The sequence below is a fragment of the Aquarana catesbeiana genome, linkage group LG13 (genome assembly GCF_042186555.1).
Source record: "Aquarana catesbeiana isolate 2022-GZ linkage group LG13, ASM4218655v1, whole genome shotgun sequence".
NCBI lineage: Eukaryota > Metazoa > Chordata > Amphibia > Anura > Ranidae > Aquarana > Aquarana catesbeiana.
In genome coordinates this window covers 224,035,977-224,053,788 of record NC_133336.1, presented here as the reverse complement: position 1 = coordinate 224,053,788, position 17,812 = coordinate 224,035,977, and the positions used below count along the sequence as shown (strand labels likewise).

General features: G+C 44.3%; 1 protein-coding gene across 1 annotated transcript in view; it reads right to left on the bottom strand.

Moving 5' to 3' along the window:
- Positions 1-1,855: 1,855 nt before the first annotated feature.
- The window catches only part of LMNA (lamin A/C), a 59,636-nt gene continuing 43,679 nt past the window's right edge, over positions 1,856-17,812 (bottom strand). The window contains exons 2-12 of the mRNA XM_073609256.1: positions 16,359-16,515; positions 14,935-15,060; positions 14,683-14,853; positions 14,471-14,596; positions 13,949-14,169; positions 10,922-11,138; positions 7,589-7,696; positions 7,197-7,316; positions 4,565-4,663; positions 4,109-4,357; positions 1,856-3,413 (exon numbers count right to left, since the gene is read on the bottom strand). Coding sequence (XP_073465357.1) covers positions 3,384-3,413; positions 4,109-4,357; positions 4,565-4,663; positions 7,197-7,316; positions 7,589-7,696; positions 10,922-11,138; positions 13,949-14,169; positions 14,471-14,596; positions 14,683-14,853; positions 14,935-15,060; positions 16,359-16,515 — 1,624 coding nt within the window. The 3' untranslated portion in view covers positions 1,856-3,383. The remainder of the gene's footprint in view (positions 3,414-4,108; positions 4,358-4,564; positions 4,664-7,196; positions 7,317-7,588; positions 7,697-10,921; positions 11,139-13,948; positions 14,170-14,470; positions 14,597-14,682; positions 14,854-14,934; positions 15,061-16,358; positions 16,516-17,812) is intronic.

Below are 17,812 nucleotides of genomic sequence, written 5' to 3'. Positions count from 1 at the left end.
GTTACAAACTCGGAATGAACAGGCTGCATGGAATCTAATCTTGGCTCACAGTTGCCCCCTCTGTGTGGCTCTGCAGACTGCAATGACCTCCTGTAGCCGCCTCCCCCCCTTTCCTTGTATCACTTCTGGTAGAAAGATAACAGGATTTGATAGAACTTGATTGGAAGGCACCGCTGAGTAAAGCACACATCTCCGGACACAAGGATCACACAGACACAAGAGCCGGGTTCATTGGTCTTTATTGAAAAAGCTTAAAGCGCTGAAATTTGCCGCAATTGTAAATCATATAAAGAAAGCAAAAGCAACAAAAGAAAAAAAAATATACAATCGTCAAGTGAAGAAGGGGGCGGGGCTGGAGTAGGCGGAGCCCACCGGTCATGGAGGGCATTTATAAAGGCACTTATAGATCGTTGACAAGGTGACTGTTCTGCACTCCAAAATCTGTCCGGCGGAGGCGCGGTGCAAAATATCAGATACGCGGAACAGACTCCAGGGCCGTCCTAAAGGCACTTAGGCAAAACTTCCTGCAACCAATTGAAGGGCACATTTAAAGCGGCGAGGCGGTTCCTTAGTCTAGCCGTACTGGCGTCCAGTAAGAAATATAATAGAAAAAAAAAAAAAAAAAGACTTTTGTGACTGCTCGATTTAAAAACATAATCATCACGGTTTCCTGCACACGACATACAAACAAAGCCAGCGTGAACTGCCACCAACGCGTTTCGACAGTACTTAACCCACTTTCCTGAATCTCCAAACTTCCCCCTCCGGCAGGGAAAATGAATGACTTTACAAAGACCACTTCTACAAAAAGATCTGGGGTTATATTTTTAATACTTTATATAATCTTTATATATATATATATATATATATGTATATATATATATATTTTTTTTGAGAGGTCCAATGTGTCAGAAAAATTGTGCTTTGTAACCTTATATACGATTGGGGGGAGGGGATATGGCTTTATCTTACAGCAGCAAAAAAAAAAAAAAATAGCAGAATAATACATTTTGATTAATTGTGCGATTAGCATTGGTTTTTTTTTAGTATCATAAAATGCCAGTAATTAAAGGATTTTGGCAAGAAAAAAAAATGTATCAATTTTTTTTTTTGGTGCATTGTAGTTAAGGTGGAAGGGAATATTTAGGTGTTTTTAAGGGTGCAGCTCATTGGGGTGTTGGGGGTATATATATATTTATTTAGACAAGTGTTTTTTAGGTGCATTGTAGTAATTTTGGAAGGCAATATCTGGGTGCAAAAAAAAAAAAAAATTATTTATATATATTATAATATATATATATATATATTTTTTCTTAATATCACCTTCAACATTTACTCCAATACACTTACAAAAAAAGCATCATCTAAAATTAGGATGAATCATATTCTTTGCACCCTTGAAAACACCTAAATATTGTCTTCCACATTGACTACAATGCACCTAAAAAACACACTGTCTGAATTATTAAAAAAAACAAAAAAAACTTTTTTTTTTAAAATTTAGACTGTGTATTTTGAGGTGCATTGTAGTTAACGTGGAAGACAATATTTAGGTGTTTTAAGGGTGCAATAATAAACATGTTTTAATTTAGATAATGCATTTTTTTTTTTAAAGTGTACTGGATTAAATGTGCAAAGTGATATTAGGATGTTGTTTTATGGGTGCAGCTCATTGAAATTATGCCAGAAAAAAAAAAAATTATATATATCTTTTATTGAGTTTTTTTGGAGGTTTAAGGTAGTTTATTTTTTTTTTCCTGAGCTGTAGATAGTACAGTATCTATAGATATGCAAAAAATTTTTTTTTTTTTTTTTATTTAGAGGGCGTGTTTTTTTGAAGGTGTATTTAAGATAGTTCTTTTTTTTTTCTTGGCGTTTTGTTTTTATCCAATATTTCTTTTTAGCACCAGAATAGATGGAGGACAGGGGGAAGGAGTTTTTGTAACCAAAACCACCAAATATCGCCTTCTGCATTTCACCAAAATCTTTCAAAATTTCTCTGAATTTTGAAAGAAATAAATAAAAAAAAAAAAAAATGATTTTGCTCATACCTAGTCCCATTTTTACATTTCAATTCAATTACTTTTACAATTACAATTTTTTTTTTTTTTTTATACCTTTTTAAGCCTAGCATTTTATGAATATAGTTTCTGTTTATTTCCAAAATTATTTCAACATATGAAAAAAAAGGTAGCAATTAAAAAAAAAAAAAAAAAAAAAACTGCAAAACTTTGCTGCGAGCGGCAGAACATTTTTAAATGTAATATTTTTTTTTTTTTACACTCCTTTAAGCCTGGCATTTTATGAATATTTTTTTGTTTATTTCCAAAATTATTCCAATATTTTTAAAAACTGCAGACCTTTGCCCCGAGCTGCAGAACATACACAATATATATATATATATATATATATATATAGATATACATAGAGGAAAAGATTTGGCTAAGCGACGGTTATAAATTTTAAGCACTAAAAAAAAAATGTTACTGGCCAGGCATTTAGGTGCAAGCAACATGGCAAGCAAAGGGCTACAAAAACACCGCCCTCTGCTTAAATCGTATGAGCCAATGAATCCAAAGGCAGTGGCGCCCCCCCTTGAACAAGTTCAGGCTTTGGCTTTGCCAACCTAGTGTTAACATATACATAGTGGGCAAGTAAGGTAACGTGACCTTTGCCCGCCCCGAATTTAGAACATTATGCAAAAAAATATTAATTTTGTACCAATTTTTTTTTTTTGGTAGAGTGCAATGATCTCAGATTATTTTGCATTGAGATATGCGATTCATAAAAAAGAAAAAAAAAAAAAAAGTTTTATTGCGCCACAACGGATTTACGCCCGCGGCAGCTGTAGGCACTGAGCTCCCTTTGATTAAACAACTATTTTTTTTTCAAGTAACACGGAGTAGTGTCTTACGGAGTGTGTAAACATGGACCTCTGTACTGAGGTTTACCTTTGGCTGGATTGCTGACGGTAACCTTTGGCGGCTCCACCCACCATTTCTTTTTCATGGCGGCAGCCCCCAAATGCCAATATTTGCCTTGGCATGCTTGCCGTCTAACGCAACTGGAGAGGCAAAAGCTCAAATCTCTATCGTAATAACCTCGCGGGGGGGGTTAGAGAGCTCCAACTGGAGGAGCTCTGCCAGGGTGCCGCGACGCCAAGGGGGCAGGGCCTACCTGATATATAGATTTTTTTTTTTAACCTTTGGTTTCATCCAGAAATAAAAGCTGCTTTCAAATAAAATACAAAAAAAAAGCATTTTCTTTTTTTTTCTCCTTCTATAAAATATTCAGATGTAGAAAAAAAGTAAAAAAAAAAAACAACGAAATATATCCCATGAGATTAGCTTTAATAGTTGGCATTGTCACCGGATGGGACGAGGTTACATGATGGCACAGCTCTGGGGGGTGACCTACAGAGGAAAAGAAAAAAAAAATGAATGAGATAAACTGCAGTATCAACCTAATAAAAAGGTCTCTGCCCCTCCCACAATGGAGAGACTTCCTGTTTTTGCCCCTCCCCCCAATGATGAGATCTCCTTCCAGTAGTTTGTGTCTCTGCCCCTCCCACAATGGGGAGATTTCCACCAGTAATTTGTGTCTTTGTCCCTTTCACAATGGGGAGATTTCCCCCAGTAGTTTGTGTCTCTGCCCCTCCCACAATGAGAAGATTTCCCATAGTAGTTTGTGTCTCTGCCCCTCCCACAATGGGAAGATTTCCCTGCAGTAGTTTGTGTCTCTGCCCCTCTCACAATGGGGAGATTTCCCCCAGTAGTTTGTGTCTCTGCCCCTCCCACAATGAGAAGATTTCCCATAGTAGTTTGTGTCTCTGCCCCTCCCACAATGGGAAGATTTCCCTGCAGTAGTTTGTGTCTCTGCCCCTCCCACAATGGGGAGATTTCCTGCAGTAGTTTGTGTCTCTGCCCCTTCCACAATGGGGAGATTTCCCCCAGTAGTTTGTGTCTTTGCCCCTCCCACAATGAGAAGATTTCCCATAGTAGTTTGTGTCTCTGCCCCTCCCACAATGGGGAGATTTCCTGTAGTTTGTGTCTCTGCCCCCCCCACAATGGCATTTTCTGATCTCCTATGGCGGTGGGTTGTCCCTCACCTGAGCGCGTTGGTTGTTCCCCAGGAAGTAGGAGCGAGGTGTCAGACTCTCTCCGAGGCCGCTGCTCCCGCTGGCTCCCCCTGAGCCGCGGAATGTGCGGGTGACGGTAGTGAAAGAGCTGGATGAGGAGGACGCTCCGCCCCCAACAGAGGCACTGATGCCTTTCTCAGCCGGCTGTCCACAAGCGGTACAGGTGATGTTGCGGGAGCGCAGGTTGTACTCGGTGGGGTCTCCGGAGTTTTGACCGTCCTGTAGAGGGAGGAGAAAGGTATTGGAACCATAAGAGGTGGTTTGTGAAGGCCCAAAATTGGGGTGCCGATACCCCTATAGATACGTATTATATCTACCCAAATCGTGGCCTTAGCCCTGGACCCCGGCTCTAGACAGCCTATGGCCTTCCTATGCCCAATGTCCCCAGGGACTGCACCCTTACATAGGGAACCCCATCGGACTTACATGTGGGTGGTGGTGGTGGTGGTGGTGGTGCTCATCATCTTCATCATCATCATCCTCATCATTCACCAAAGATCGCACAAGCTTACGCATTGCAACTTCCTGTGAGGGAAGATGAAAGAGTAAATGGGTGCGACGTCCCCAGAGGAGCCAAAGATCACCCCAATGTCCCACCCCCTAATAATAATAGACGTCCCCAGAGGAGCCAAAGATCACCCCAATGTCCCCCCCCTAATAATAATAGACGACCCCAGGGGAGCCAAAGATTACCCCAATGTCGTCCCCCCTAATATTAATAGACGTCCCCAGAGGAGCTAAAGATCACCCCAATGTCCCTCCCTCCTAATAATAATAGACGTCCCCAGAGGAGCCAAAGATCACCCCAATGTCCCTCCTCTCGTATAATATTAATACACCCCCATTCTGCGACTACTGCCGACAATATCCTTTCCTACTTTTACTGCCCCCATCTCAGACTACTACGACCCCCATCATGTCCCAACTGCTTACCATCTGCTACTCTACTTTCATCTACTACTCCCATCCTCCTCTCCAATCACTAGCACTACTGCTAGCCAACCTTGCCCCTAACACTACCCCAAACCCGTTCTTTCCTCCACCCCCATCCTATCCCCTATACTAACCCCCATCTTGTCCCCTATACCCCATCCCCATCCTGTCCCCTATACTACCCCTAACCCGTCCTTTCCTCCACCCACATCCTATCCCCTATACTAACCCCCATCCTGTCCCCTATACTACCCCCCATCCTGTCCCCTATACTCCACCCAACCTGTCCCCTATACTACCCCTAGCCCGTCCTTTACTCCACCCCCATCCTGTCCCCTATACTCCACCCTTATCCTGTCCCCTATACTCCACCCCCATCCTGACCCCTATACTCCACCCCCATCCTGACCCCTATACTCCACCCCCATCCTGACCCCTATACTCCAACCCCATCCTGACCCCTATACTCGTCCCCCATCCTGTCCCCTATACTCCTCCCCTATCCTGTCCCCCATACTACCCCTAACCCGTCCTTTCCTCCACCCCCATCCTATCCCCTATACTACCCCCCATCCTGTCCCCTATACTCCATCCCCATCCTGTCCCCTATACTACCCTTAACCCATCCTTTACTCCACCCCAACCTGTCCCCTATACTACCCCTAACCCGTCCTTTACTCCACCCCCATCCTGTCCCCTATACTCCATCCCCATCCTGTCCCCTATACTCCTCCCCCATTCTGTCCCCTATACTCCTCCCCCATCCTGTCCCCTATACTCCTCCCCCATCCTGTCCCCTATACTCCTCCCCCATCCTGTCCCCTATACTCCAACCCCATCCTGACCCCTATACTGACCCCCATACTCCATCCCCATCCTGTCCCCTATACTCCTCCCCCATTCTGTCCCCTATACTCCTCCCCCATCCTGTCCCCTATACTCCTCCCCCATCCTGTCCCCTATACTCCTCCCCCATCCTGTCCCCTATACTACCCCTAACCCATCCTATACTCCTCCCCCATCCTGTCCCCTATACTAACCCTAACCCGTCCTATACTCCTCCCCCATCCTGTACCCTATACTATCCCCAACCCGTCCTTTACTTGATACTACCCCCTCTGTGCCCCCTACGATTACTACTACCAGATACTATCCCCACTGTGCCCCCTAAGATTACCACTACATGATAGGACCCCAGTTGTGCCCCCTACAATTACCACTACCTGATACGACCCCAATTGTGCCCCCGACAATTACCACTACCTGATACGACCCCCACTGTGCCCCCTAATATTACCACTACATTATACTACCCCAATTGTGCCCCATAAGATTACCACCATCTAGTACTACTCCCATTGTGCCCCCTTCGATTACCACTACCTGATACTTACCCCCATTGTGTCCCCTATGATAACCACTACCTGATACTTACCCCCATTGTGTCCCCTATGATAACCACTACCTGATACTTACCCCCATTGTGTCCCCTATGATAACCACTACCTGATACTTACCCCCATTGTGTCTCCTATGATAACCTTTACCTGATACAACCCCTACTGTGCCCCTTACGATTACCACTACCTGATACTACTCGTACTGTGCCCCCTATGAGTACCACTATCTGATACTACCCCCATTGTGCCCCCCAAGATTACCACTACCTGATACTACCCTCATTGTGCCCCCTACGTTTACTACTACTTAGTACAACCCCCATTGTGCCCGCTACAAGTACCACTACCTGATACTACCCTCATTGTGCCCCCTACGATTACCACTACTTGATACTTCCCCCATTGTGCCCCCCACAAGTACCTCTACCTGATACTACCTACATTGTGCCCCCTACAGGTACCACCAACTAATACTACCTCCATGGTATCCCCTACAAGTACCACTACCTATTACTACCCCCATTGTGCCCCCTACGATTACCACTACCTGATACTACACCCATTGTGCCCCCTACAAGTACTAATACTGTCATCATTCAAACCATTCTATGGTATTATACCCATTCTCCTGGCCGATGTCCCCCCTCCAGCTTAAAATTCGGGGTGCCAATTGTTAACATCACTTCACATTCTGAGCACCCCACGTAAGCACCCCCTGCACTCACCTCATTGCTGGATGTAAGCAGAGCAGTGCGGATGCTGTCCCCGGTGCCCCAGGTGTTAGTGGACTTATTGACAAAATCAGAGGGGGGGTTGTGTGCCACTCCGGCCCCAGCTGCCCAGATCTGCGGAGGAATGGGGCGTGAGAGAGATAAGCATCAATGAACAAAGAAAATAAAATGGAACATTAAAAAAAATAAATAAATAAATAAACACAAATCAAGCATTAAAAAGAACACTAAACAAAATGTATACTTCTGAAAAGCCATTCCATCAAGCCCAACAAAAAAAAAAAAAAGAATAAAAAAGTAACTTGGCAGGTTCCTTCCACTGAACACCAGGGGGCGCTCAAAGCCCAAAAATACAGCAATATCAACAGCCGCTGTTTAGAACTCACCGTCAGGGTCTGCCCGGCCTTCAGCACGACTCTGGGGGGGAAACGGTAAATAATCGGCTTATCCTCTCCAATCTGGCGCTTGATGGTCCAGTTCCCCAGGGACTGATCCTGCGGGGACGAAGTAGTGACAGGTTATCAACAGTTCACATTTCATTACATAGGACAGAGAATTCCAAACAAAATTCTAAAATTTCTTTAAAAAAAAAAAAAAAAAAAAGTTTCACATTTTTAATTTTATTGTTTTTTTCTGCTCTTTTTGATGAATTGGAAGTTTGCCGGCCAGGAATGACAGTTGGAAAGTAACAGTTATCCTGCCGACAACTCCAAAATCTTATATTGTGGTTTTAGGAAGACGCCATCACCTTATTTATTCAGGACACAGCACAGGATCGGTGTATTTGGAGAGGCCCCACCCCAGACATCCCAGTACTTTGACCTTCCGGCGCTCCCTCACTGCTGCCACAGCTGGCACTACAATGCCCTGCGCCGTCCAGGAGCCAACCCACCACTTTCATCGGGAGAGATGGGTCTACAGAGGAGTACTGAGGCAGGGTGTCCAGTGCGTTCCTGTACCTTTAATTGAAGGGTGGGCTCCCTCCACGCACACAGTGGGGGAAAAATAAGAATGGTCTCCCCTGCAGGTTGTGTAAGTTTGCCCACTTACAAAGAAATGAAGGGTCTATAATTTTTATCATAGGTGTATTTTATATGATAGAGACAGAATATCAACCAAAAATCCAGAAAAAAACACATGATACAAATGTTATAAATGGAGTTGCAGTTTAGTGAGAAAAATAAGTATTTGATCCCCAAGCAAGACATGACTTGGTGGAGAAACCCTTGTTGGCAAGCACAGGGTTCCGACGCTTCTTGTAGTTGGTGATCAGGTTTGCACACATCTCAGGAGGGATTTTGGTCCACTCTTCTTTATCTTCTCTTAATCCTTAAGATTTCTTGGCTGTCGCTTGGCAACTTGAAGTTTCAGCTCCCTCCATAAATTTTCTATGGGGATTAAGGTCTGGAGACTGGCTAGGCCACTCGCTGACCTTAATGAGCTTCTTCCCTTGTTGCCTTGTCAGTATGTTTTGGGTCATTGTCGTGCTGGAAGACCCATCCATGACCCATCTTCAGTGTTCTGGCTGAGGGAAGAAGGTTCTTATCCAAGACTGTACCCCGTCCATTGGCCCCTCAATGTGGCAAAGTCAGCCTACACCTTTAACAGCGAAAAAGGTGCCAAAGCATCATGTTTCCACCTCCGTGTGTGACTGTAGGGATGGTGTTCTTAGGGTCATAGTCAGCATTTTTCTTCCTCCAAACACGACAAGTCAAGTTAATGCCAAAGAGCTCAATTTTGGTCTCATCTGACCACAGCACTTTCTCACAATCCTTCTCTGAATCATTTAGATGTTCATTGGCAAACTTTAGACGGGCCTGTACATGTATCTTCCTCAGGAGTAGGACCTTGCGGGCGCTGCAGGGTTTCAATTCATAGTAGTGTATTGTGTTACCAATGGTTTGTTTGGTGACTGTGGTCCCAACTGCCTTGAGATCATTCACAAGCTCCTCCCGTGTAGTTCTGGGCTGATCCCTCACTTTTCTCATGACCATCCTCAACCCATGAGGAGAAATCTTGCATGGAGCTCCAGACAGAGGGCGATTGATGGTTATTTTGTATTTCTTTCATTTGCGAATAATCACTCCAACAGTTGTCTCCTTCTCACCAGGCTTCTTGCTGATGGTCTTGTAGCCCATTCCAGCCTTGTGCAGGTCTACAATCTTGTCCCCGACGTTCCTCTGACAGCTCTTTGGTCTTCCCCATGGTGGTGAGGTTTGATTGGAAGAAAAAGATTCTGTGGACAGGTGTCTTTTATACACATAACGAGTTTTCGTTAGGAGAACCTTCTTACATTGACAGGACTAATCTGTGGACCACATGAGCACCTACTGTAGACAGTCTGTTGGGGGGGCAGATCTATTGTTATACTTATTTTACTCACTTAACTGCAACTCCATTTATAACATTTGTATCGTGTGTGTTTTCTGGATTTTTGGTTGATATTCTGTCTCCATCATTAAAAATACACCTATGATAAAAATTATAGACCCTTCATTTCTTTGTAAGTGGGCAAACTTACACAACCTGCAGGGGAGACAATCGGTATTTTCCCCAAGTTTACCTGCCCTTAACCTTTTAAGGACTCGGCTTTTTCTGGCACTTTTAGTTTACATGTGATAATCAGTTTTTGAGATTTTTTTTGGCTAGATAATTACTTAGAACCCCCAAACATTATATATTATTATTAAAGCATTGACCCTAGAGAATAAATTTGTGGGTTTTGCAATTTTTTATGTCACACAGTATTTTGTGCAGCATTTTTACAAGCGTAATTTTTTGGGAAAAAAAAATAATTAAAAAAAAAATTTTAATGCAAAAAAAAAAAAAAAAAAAAAAAACACAATAAATAACCAATTTTTTTTTTTAAATATAAAAGATGATGTTACGCCGAGTAAACAGATACCCAACATGCCATGCTCTAAAATTGCATACACTCGTGGAATGGAAACAAACTACGATACTTAATAATCTCTATAGGTGACGCTTTTAAAATTTTTAACAGGTTACCAGTTTGGAGTTGCAGAGGAGGTCTAGTGCTAGAATTATTGCTCTCGCTATAACGTTCGTGGCGATACCTCACATGTGTGGTGCGAATACCGTTTACGTACGAGTTTTCGCTTCTGCGAGCGACCACGGAGGGATGGGGGCGCTTTCCTTCTTTTTTTTCCTTATTTATTTTATTTTTAGGCTGTTTATTTTTTTTTTAATCACTTTTATTCCTATAACAAGGAATGTAAACATCCCTTGCAATAGAAATAAGGGATGACAGGTCCTCTTTATGGAAAGATCCCAAATCTCTCTTCTACCTTTAAAATCGAAAGATCAAAAAAAAAAAAAAAAAGATCTTTTGCTTTTAAAAAAAAAAAAGTTTACTTACCCTAGACCGGAAGTGGTGTCATGACGTTGTTCCAGTCCTCCTAGATCATAGAGGTGATCAGAGACAATCTGGCCTCTGTTCACCTCTATGGCCAACTGCACAAACCATCGGATTGCTTCCCAGGCTCGCTGAGAAGAATCGTAAGCCCAAGAAACACCGGTGAACTTCAGGAGGGGGTGTGTGGCAGAGGATGACCCCTCCCAGTGCTTCGGAAAGCAAACCAGCGACTAATTAGCTGCTCAATTCGCTTTCATGAGAAATATATATTCTTTATGCTAAATATTTCTCCTCATAGCCTCAGACAGGTACCATATCTTTCATGTCAGTTCTCCAGTCTCACCTCATTGGACTTGTTCTTCAGTCGGATAAACTTGCCTTCCAGGTCCACCTCTTCTACGGACACCTTCCCGCTGGTCCTGGCGTGCTGGCTGTAGCTGGTGGTCCGTGACTCGAGTCCCTCCAGTTTACGCTTCTTGGAGGAAGAGGAGACCTGTCCCGAGGATTGCCCTGTCCTGGCCACCCTCTTCTGCCCGCTGGGGCTGGGCGAGAGTCGGAGTCTGTATAAGAGAAAATCAAAAAACAGTTGGCCTTGAGTATGATTATCGGTCAAGAGAATTTAGGCCTATCCAGTAGCGGCACACGGTGCCGGCACCTTCGGCATAGCCTGTCCCAGTTTCTCAAGGAACCAGAAATTGACAAAAACAGATCTGCTTGCCTGTAGGATAGTCAGCTGTGCTAAACCATTTCTGGGCGTGCCTCTAGTGCTGGGTAGGCAATGCATGAAAAGCTTCCTGTCAGCCACTAGAGGTCAGACCAGAACCAGTATAACCGAGGTGCCCAGTTCGACTCATCGATGATTTATGGTTGAAGCTCAACAAAATGTATATATGAATGGCTCGGGTGGGGCTGATCTTGGCACAAACTGGACCTAAAATTTTAGAATCCACATAGAAGTCTATTAAGAGTGTCAAACGAAAGAACCAAAAAGAGTCCAAAGTCTTTTGTCACTGATGTTCCCTCACGACATGAAAAAAAAACACCAAGAGTAAAAGGTCTTGGACTTGGACGTCTTTGGTATGGCGCTCTCAATAGGCTTTTTGAACTAGAGGCCATACTGACTACTGAAGTCATGGCCTCCACTATTACCCTAGACAGGATCACTGGATGAGGTGCAAAGAAAGGAGGAAAGAGCAAATGAGAAGGACAGGGGAGGGGGCAGAACAAGCAAGGCAGAAGAAATAGACAAAAAAGTAAAAAAACTGCGCTAGAAAAAATTATGTAGAGCAGCAGCTAATAGTGGGATAAACACAGCAAACAAATAGAAAATAAAAAAGCCATGCTTGAAAATGAAAACCAATGTTGTGTGAATCTATACAATATTCTCTGTAAAAAATGAATAGTGATTGTGAAACTAATTAATAGTCCAAGGTAAAAGTCCCAACATTAAAAATATTAAAAACACTCGGTGAAAAGTAGACTGTATCCCCGACTGTTGAGTGGCATGCTTACCAGAATGTAAGCCAATCAGGCGGATGGCTTTAACCCAGCCTGGGCCTTGTTATAAACCAGTCACAGTAGGATATAACGATAATCCACTTGCGACGGATGCGCGTTGAATCCACAAAAAGGTTTTTATCCCCAAAAAATATAAAATACCAACATAGCATTATACTGTCATATAAATTAATTTAAATTAAATGTATAAGAATAACACTCACATTGTGAAATAAACATATGCATATATTAAACACCCAGTGCTTGATGAATTGATAACCACCAACATCACACAGAGGGCTTCCTTACGAGATGCCAGGTAATAAGTGCAAATTCCAAAGATTAGTGAAACATCAACCAGTGAAGAGATCGATAAGTGCACCAACCCCACACAGAGAACCTGCTTACCAGATGGTAAATGACAAATGTGAATCCTACAGATGTGGAGCTTCAACCGGTGAAAAGATCAAATAATGCACCAACACCACATAGGGAGCCTGCTTACCAGATAGCAGACTCAAAAAGGCAGATGGCTAAACGACCGAATAGACATCCAGCTGTATGATGTCTTCTCTCCCAGACACAACCTCCATGAAGCTCCACATCTGTAGGATTCACATTTGTCATTTACCATCTGGTAAGCAGGTTCTCTGTGTGGGGTTGGTGCACTTATCGATCTCTTCACTGGTTGATGTTTCACTAATCTTTGGAATTTACACTTATTACCTGGCATCTGGTAAGGAGGCCCTCTGTGTGATGTTGGTGGTTATCAATTCATCAATTTTTCAAGCACTGGGTGTTTAATATATGCATATCTTTATTTCACAACGTGAGTGTTATTCTTATACATTTAATTTAAATTATTTATATGACAGTATTACGCTATGTTGGTATTTTATATTTTTTGGGGATAAAAACCTTTTTGTGGATTCAACGCGCATCCATCGCAAGTTGGTTATCGTTATATCCTACTGTGACTGGTTTATAACAAGGCCCAGGCTGGGTTAAAGCCATCCGCCTGATTGGCTTACATTCTGGTAAGCATGCCACTCAACAGTCGGGGATACAGTCTACTTTTCACCGAGTGTTATTAATATTTTTAATGTTGGGGCTATTACCTTGGACTTTAATTAGTTTCACAATCATTATTCATTTTTTTACAGAGAATATTGTATAGATTCACACAACATTGATTTTCATTTTCAAGCGTGGCTTTTTTTTTTCTAGAAGAAATAGACAGGATGCCAGGGCTAGGTTAATACATACCCAATGGCACGGCCAGATCTAGGCGGCAGCAGGGAAGGGCTCCACCCTCCCTCCCCCAGATTTTAGCTGCACCCCCCCCCGCAAAGACCCACACCAGCCCTGACGCTGTGTTGGCCGTCTCCCATCCATGCACACTGCCCTGCTGACCCCTGTACACTACCCTGCTGACCGCCAGCATACCCCTTACCAATTCCAGTACACTCCCCTGCTGACCTCCCACCTTCTGCCCTACTGACCCATGTCCTCTGCCCTGCTGACACCCTGTACACTGCCCTACAAACTGTTGACCCTATCCTCTGCCCTGCTGACCCCCCCCCCCCTGTACACTGCCCGGCTGACCTCCCATCCTCTGCCCCCCTGGCATTTTTGACTGCACAATCAAACAGGCTAGATCTGGCCCTGCCCCATGGGGAGTCAAGGTGTGCCCTATTTGATAGTGTCCATGCCCATTGTAAAACTTTACTTGCTGAAGCGGACATGTCAAGAGCCCATAGAGACATAAGATGTGTAGCAAATACTATTAAAAAAGTTGTTTCCCTGTCCTATGAGGTCAGATAGGCAGTGTTCTGCTCAACTTCCGCCCACCAGGGGGGCCAAATTCACTCACCTCTCCTCCTCTCCCTCCAGCAGGGTGCGGTAAGCACGGATCTCCATGTCCAAGGCCAACTTGATGTCCAGCAGCTCTTGGTACTCATCAAGCTGCTGCTGCATGCGGGCTCTCATCTCTGCCATCTCGCGGTCCTTGTCCGCCAGCATCCGGCGGTTGGAGTCTCTCTCTCGGCTCAGCGCGTCCTCCAGGTCGCGCAGCTTGGCCTCCTTAGCAGCCAGCTGCATATAGAGAAGATAAAAAGTCAAATTGTGGATAGTGCACAACTACATAAATTGAAAAGACCATCAAACATTGTAATTGGTTACATAAAGGAGTTTTCACAGTAACATTTATGGAAAAATATTGATACGTTTTAGGAACTTATCAGGACTGAATGTATGCAACATGAAGGTGGCAAGGTGGTGGAGATATCTTCCTACGCACACTGGACTGCCTGTCTGCTTATTTTGTAACAAAGATTTAAATGGCAATGCCTGTGTGTGTGTGGGCGTTCGCCCTCCAGATCCGTTCTAGTCTCACCTGCTTCTGGAGCTGGCTCAGCTGGCTGCTCAGGCTGTCTATACGAATGCGGCTCTGCTGGATCTCCTCGTGGGCCTCTCCTACCATGCTGCTGTTCCTTTCTGCAGACTGCTTGGCGTTCTCAAGCTACAAGAAAAAATTATGCATGGTGATTTATGCGTTACAAAACCGAAGTCTGGAACCAATACAGCCTTACTGGAATCCCGCTTTACCTTTGCGTTGTAAGTCTTCTCCAACTCCTCCTTATACAAACCGATCTGACCCTCATGCTGGGAACGTAGTTCCAGGAGGGCTTCGGAGAGCTTGCTCTCGAAATCCCGCTGGCGCCCGTTGTCGATTTCAACCAGGCGTGTTTCTTGCCGCCGTTTGGTCTCACGCAGCTCCTGCAAAATTATATATTGACCCCCATCAGAGCACAGTCGCTATTTTATGTAAAGTGGTGCCTCCATGTACGCTACACCAACCTCGTTGTAGATGCTCTTCTGGAACTCCAGCTCCTCCCTCAGGGTCTGGTTGCGATTCTCTGCATCGACACGGCGAAGCATCTCATCCTGAAGCTGTTTCTTTGCATCCGCAAGGCTTGCTTCCAACTACAGAAAACGAAAAAAATTTATGTAAACATTTATCATTAAAAGCCACCTACAACAGTCATGGAAGTGTCTAAGCCCAAAGCTGGCCATGTACCCTACAGCATTGGTTTGGGAATGTTACAACAAAGGAAATAGATTGTGGTATCTTTCCCAGGGCCAAAACCGATGAAGTTGTAAGAAGCAGAACTCAAAGTTGACCTATTACTGAAGGGATCCCTTCCAGTAATGCTCAACTTCTAAAGGGCCGTAAGGGGTGTTGCACTTTCCCAGTCCCTTTAAAAAAGGTCAAAGATGCTGCAAAGCTTTTGCTCATTGCAGAGCCTATAAGGGGATTGTAACATACGGGGCCACCTTTAGATGTGTTTATATTTCTGAGGCTGGAGTTGGAGAAGCAGAACTTGTAGTCTGTAGTTAATGAGGCAATCCTGCAAAGTGAAGTGAAGCTCCACTTCTAAGGGGACGCAAGGGGTACAGCACCTTCCCTGTTCCTGTAAGGTGGTCTGAAGATGCTGCAAAACTTTTGCCCATGGTGAGATGGTAACATTTGTGGCTAGCTTTGGATCAGCCATTCTCAAGCAGGGTCCCGTGGAACCCTAGAATGCCTCAAGAGGTTGCTCAGGGTTCCTTGAGCCGTGGCCGATTGACCTCCGATCTGATGATGCTTGTATAATTCCAGGCTCAATTCATTTGGCAGAGCCAGTTGCATGACATCTAATAGGCATCCATATCCATACTGATTGCACAGTTTAATGGTATAGGGCACAGAGGGCAGCAGTTGACCTTGAAGGAACTCAAGAAGAGATTTTGTATCTTCTGGAGTTCCTGCAAGGTCAACGGCTGCCCTCTGTGTCCTATATTATGAAACTGTGCAATCAGTATGGGTGCACTGTGTTGAGGTATGCCTATTAACATGAATTTTGTTTTATCTGTCTGTAGAGTGGCATTCTGCCGCCCACTTTAAGAAAGGCTTTATTTTCCCCCATTGACCACCAATGTATGGGGTATCTATCCCACTGACCACCAATCAATTAGTTTCAGCAGGGATTCCCTAAAACCTGAAAATTATTTCAAGGGTTCCTCTGGGATAAAAAGTGCAGAAAGGCTGCCCCAGACGTTCAGCTTTACTTCAAACTAGTTAATGGTTCATCTTGCAAAGTCCCTTCAAATAATGGTCTCCTTCTGAGGGGACCGTAATGGGTGCCGCATCCACCCCTGAAATAAGTTCAGAAGCTGCTGCTAAACATTTGTTTAGGGTAGAGCACCCCCTTACACAAACAGGTCATTAACGGTTTCCTAACCTTGGCAAACTGGCCTTTCAGGTCCCGCAGCTCAGCTTCCAGGTTGCGTTTCTCGCCCAGCGCAGTGGAAAGGCCGGCATCCTTTGAGTTCAGAAGTGCCTCCAAATCCTTCAGGCGAGCCTGAGCTGTCAGCAGGTCTGCTTCTTTCTTCTTGTTCCTAAAAAACAGAAAGGATTCTGGGTAAGCACAGGACTTTGTTCTATTTTTACAGAAAGACATTTTTTTTCTGATGGGACTAGGCATTTTTTTTTTTATATGAAAGCACCTTTTTTGTGGTACTTAAATGAATATTTCATCATTTAAATTTTCTCAATACTGCTGAGATAAGATCAATTTATTACAAAAAGTCTATTGTTTTTAATCATTTAGACCTGGCAGACAGGCATGCACTGGAGGGAGGAACAGTAAAGTGCAACCTCTGTAAGCAGGAAACTCCAACCCATTAAGCTGATCTCATTTACAAGTAAACAAAAAAAAAAGCAAAAGCCTCCAATAATTATTTGTGGTTTTGATCTCTTATGCCACATTTTTAAAACATTACAAAATAGAAGTGATATGCTCACCCTATCTGGACTGACTAAACCTTTGGTGCACCCCTGCATTCCTGTGTGATAATCTTCTATTGATTTTTTTTTTTTTGCCTCTGGTAGATGCAATTATGGGAACACGTAGAGGAAGGAGCAGGAAGCAAGGCGATAGATGGCCAGGACCTGCAGAAGGATCAATACAAGGTCTGACAAGATCCAACTTAAAGGGCACTGTCAGAAAGCCTGGTATGTGGCACAGCTGAAGCTCTCAGGCTGCCTCTGATGAACTCTTGGAAATAGGGAAGTTCATACCATACATGCAGAATGTGCACAAGGGTCCTATGAGTGTTGGGGCCCATTTATAAAACATGTGGGTCAGGTGGGTGCTAGTGTTTACTGAATGACCCCATGTGTATAATAGTCCTTGAAAGAGTTTTACCTGTTTATCAAATGTCTATCTAGAACAAGGGTCTCCAAACCACGACCCACAGCCACAACCAGCCCACTACAAGATTCTGTCCAGGCCGCAGCCAGGGTCAGTGGTGTATTCTCAATGTGCACCACTGAGGATTAAGGTTACGACTCCTGACTCTAATGGGGGCCCTGATGTAGGGGGGGCCACTGACGAGGGCCCCGACGTAAAGGGGGCCTCTGAGGGTGGCCCTGATGTAGGGGGGGCCTCTGAGAAGAGCCCTCACATACGGGGGGCCCTGATGTAAGTGAGGCCCCTGATGTATGCTGATGAGGGCTCTGATTTACGTGGGGGGGGGGGGTCCTGGATGAGGGCCCTGACATAAGGGTGACCTCTAATGAGGGCCCTGACATAAGGGGGGCCTTAGATAGGGGGGCCTGATGTAAGGGGGGCCTTAGATGGGGGGGCCCTGATGTAAAGGGGGCCCCTGAGGAGGGCCCTGATGCAAGGTGGGC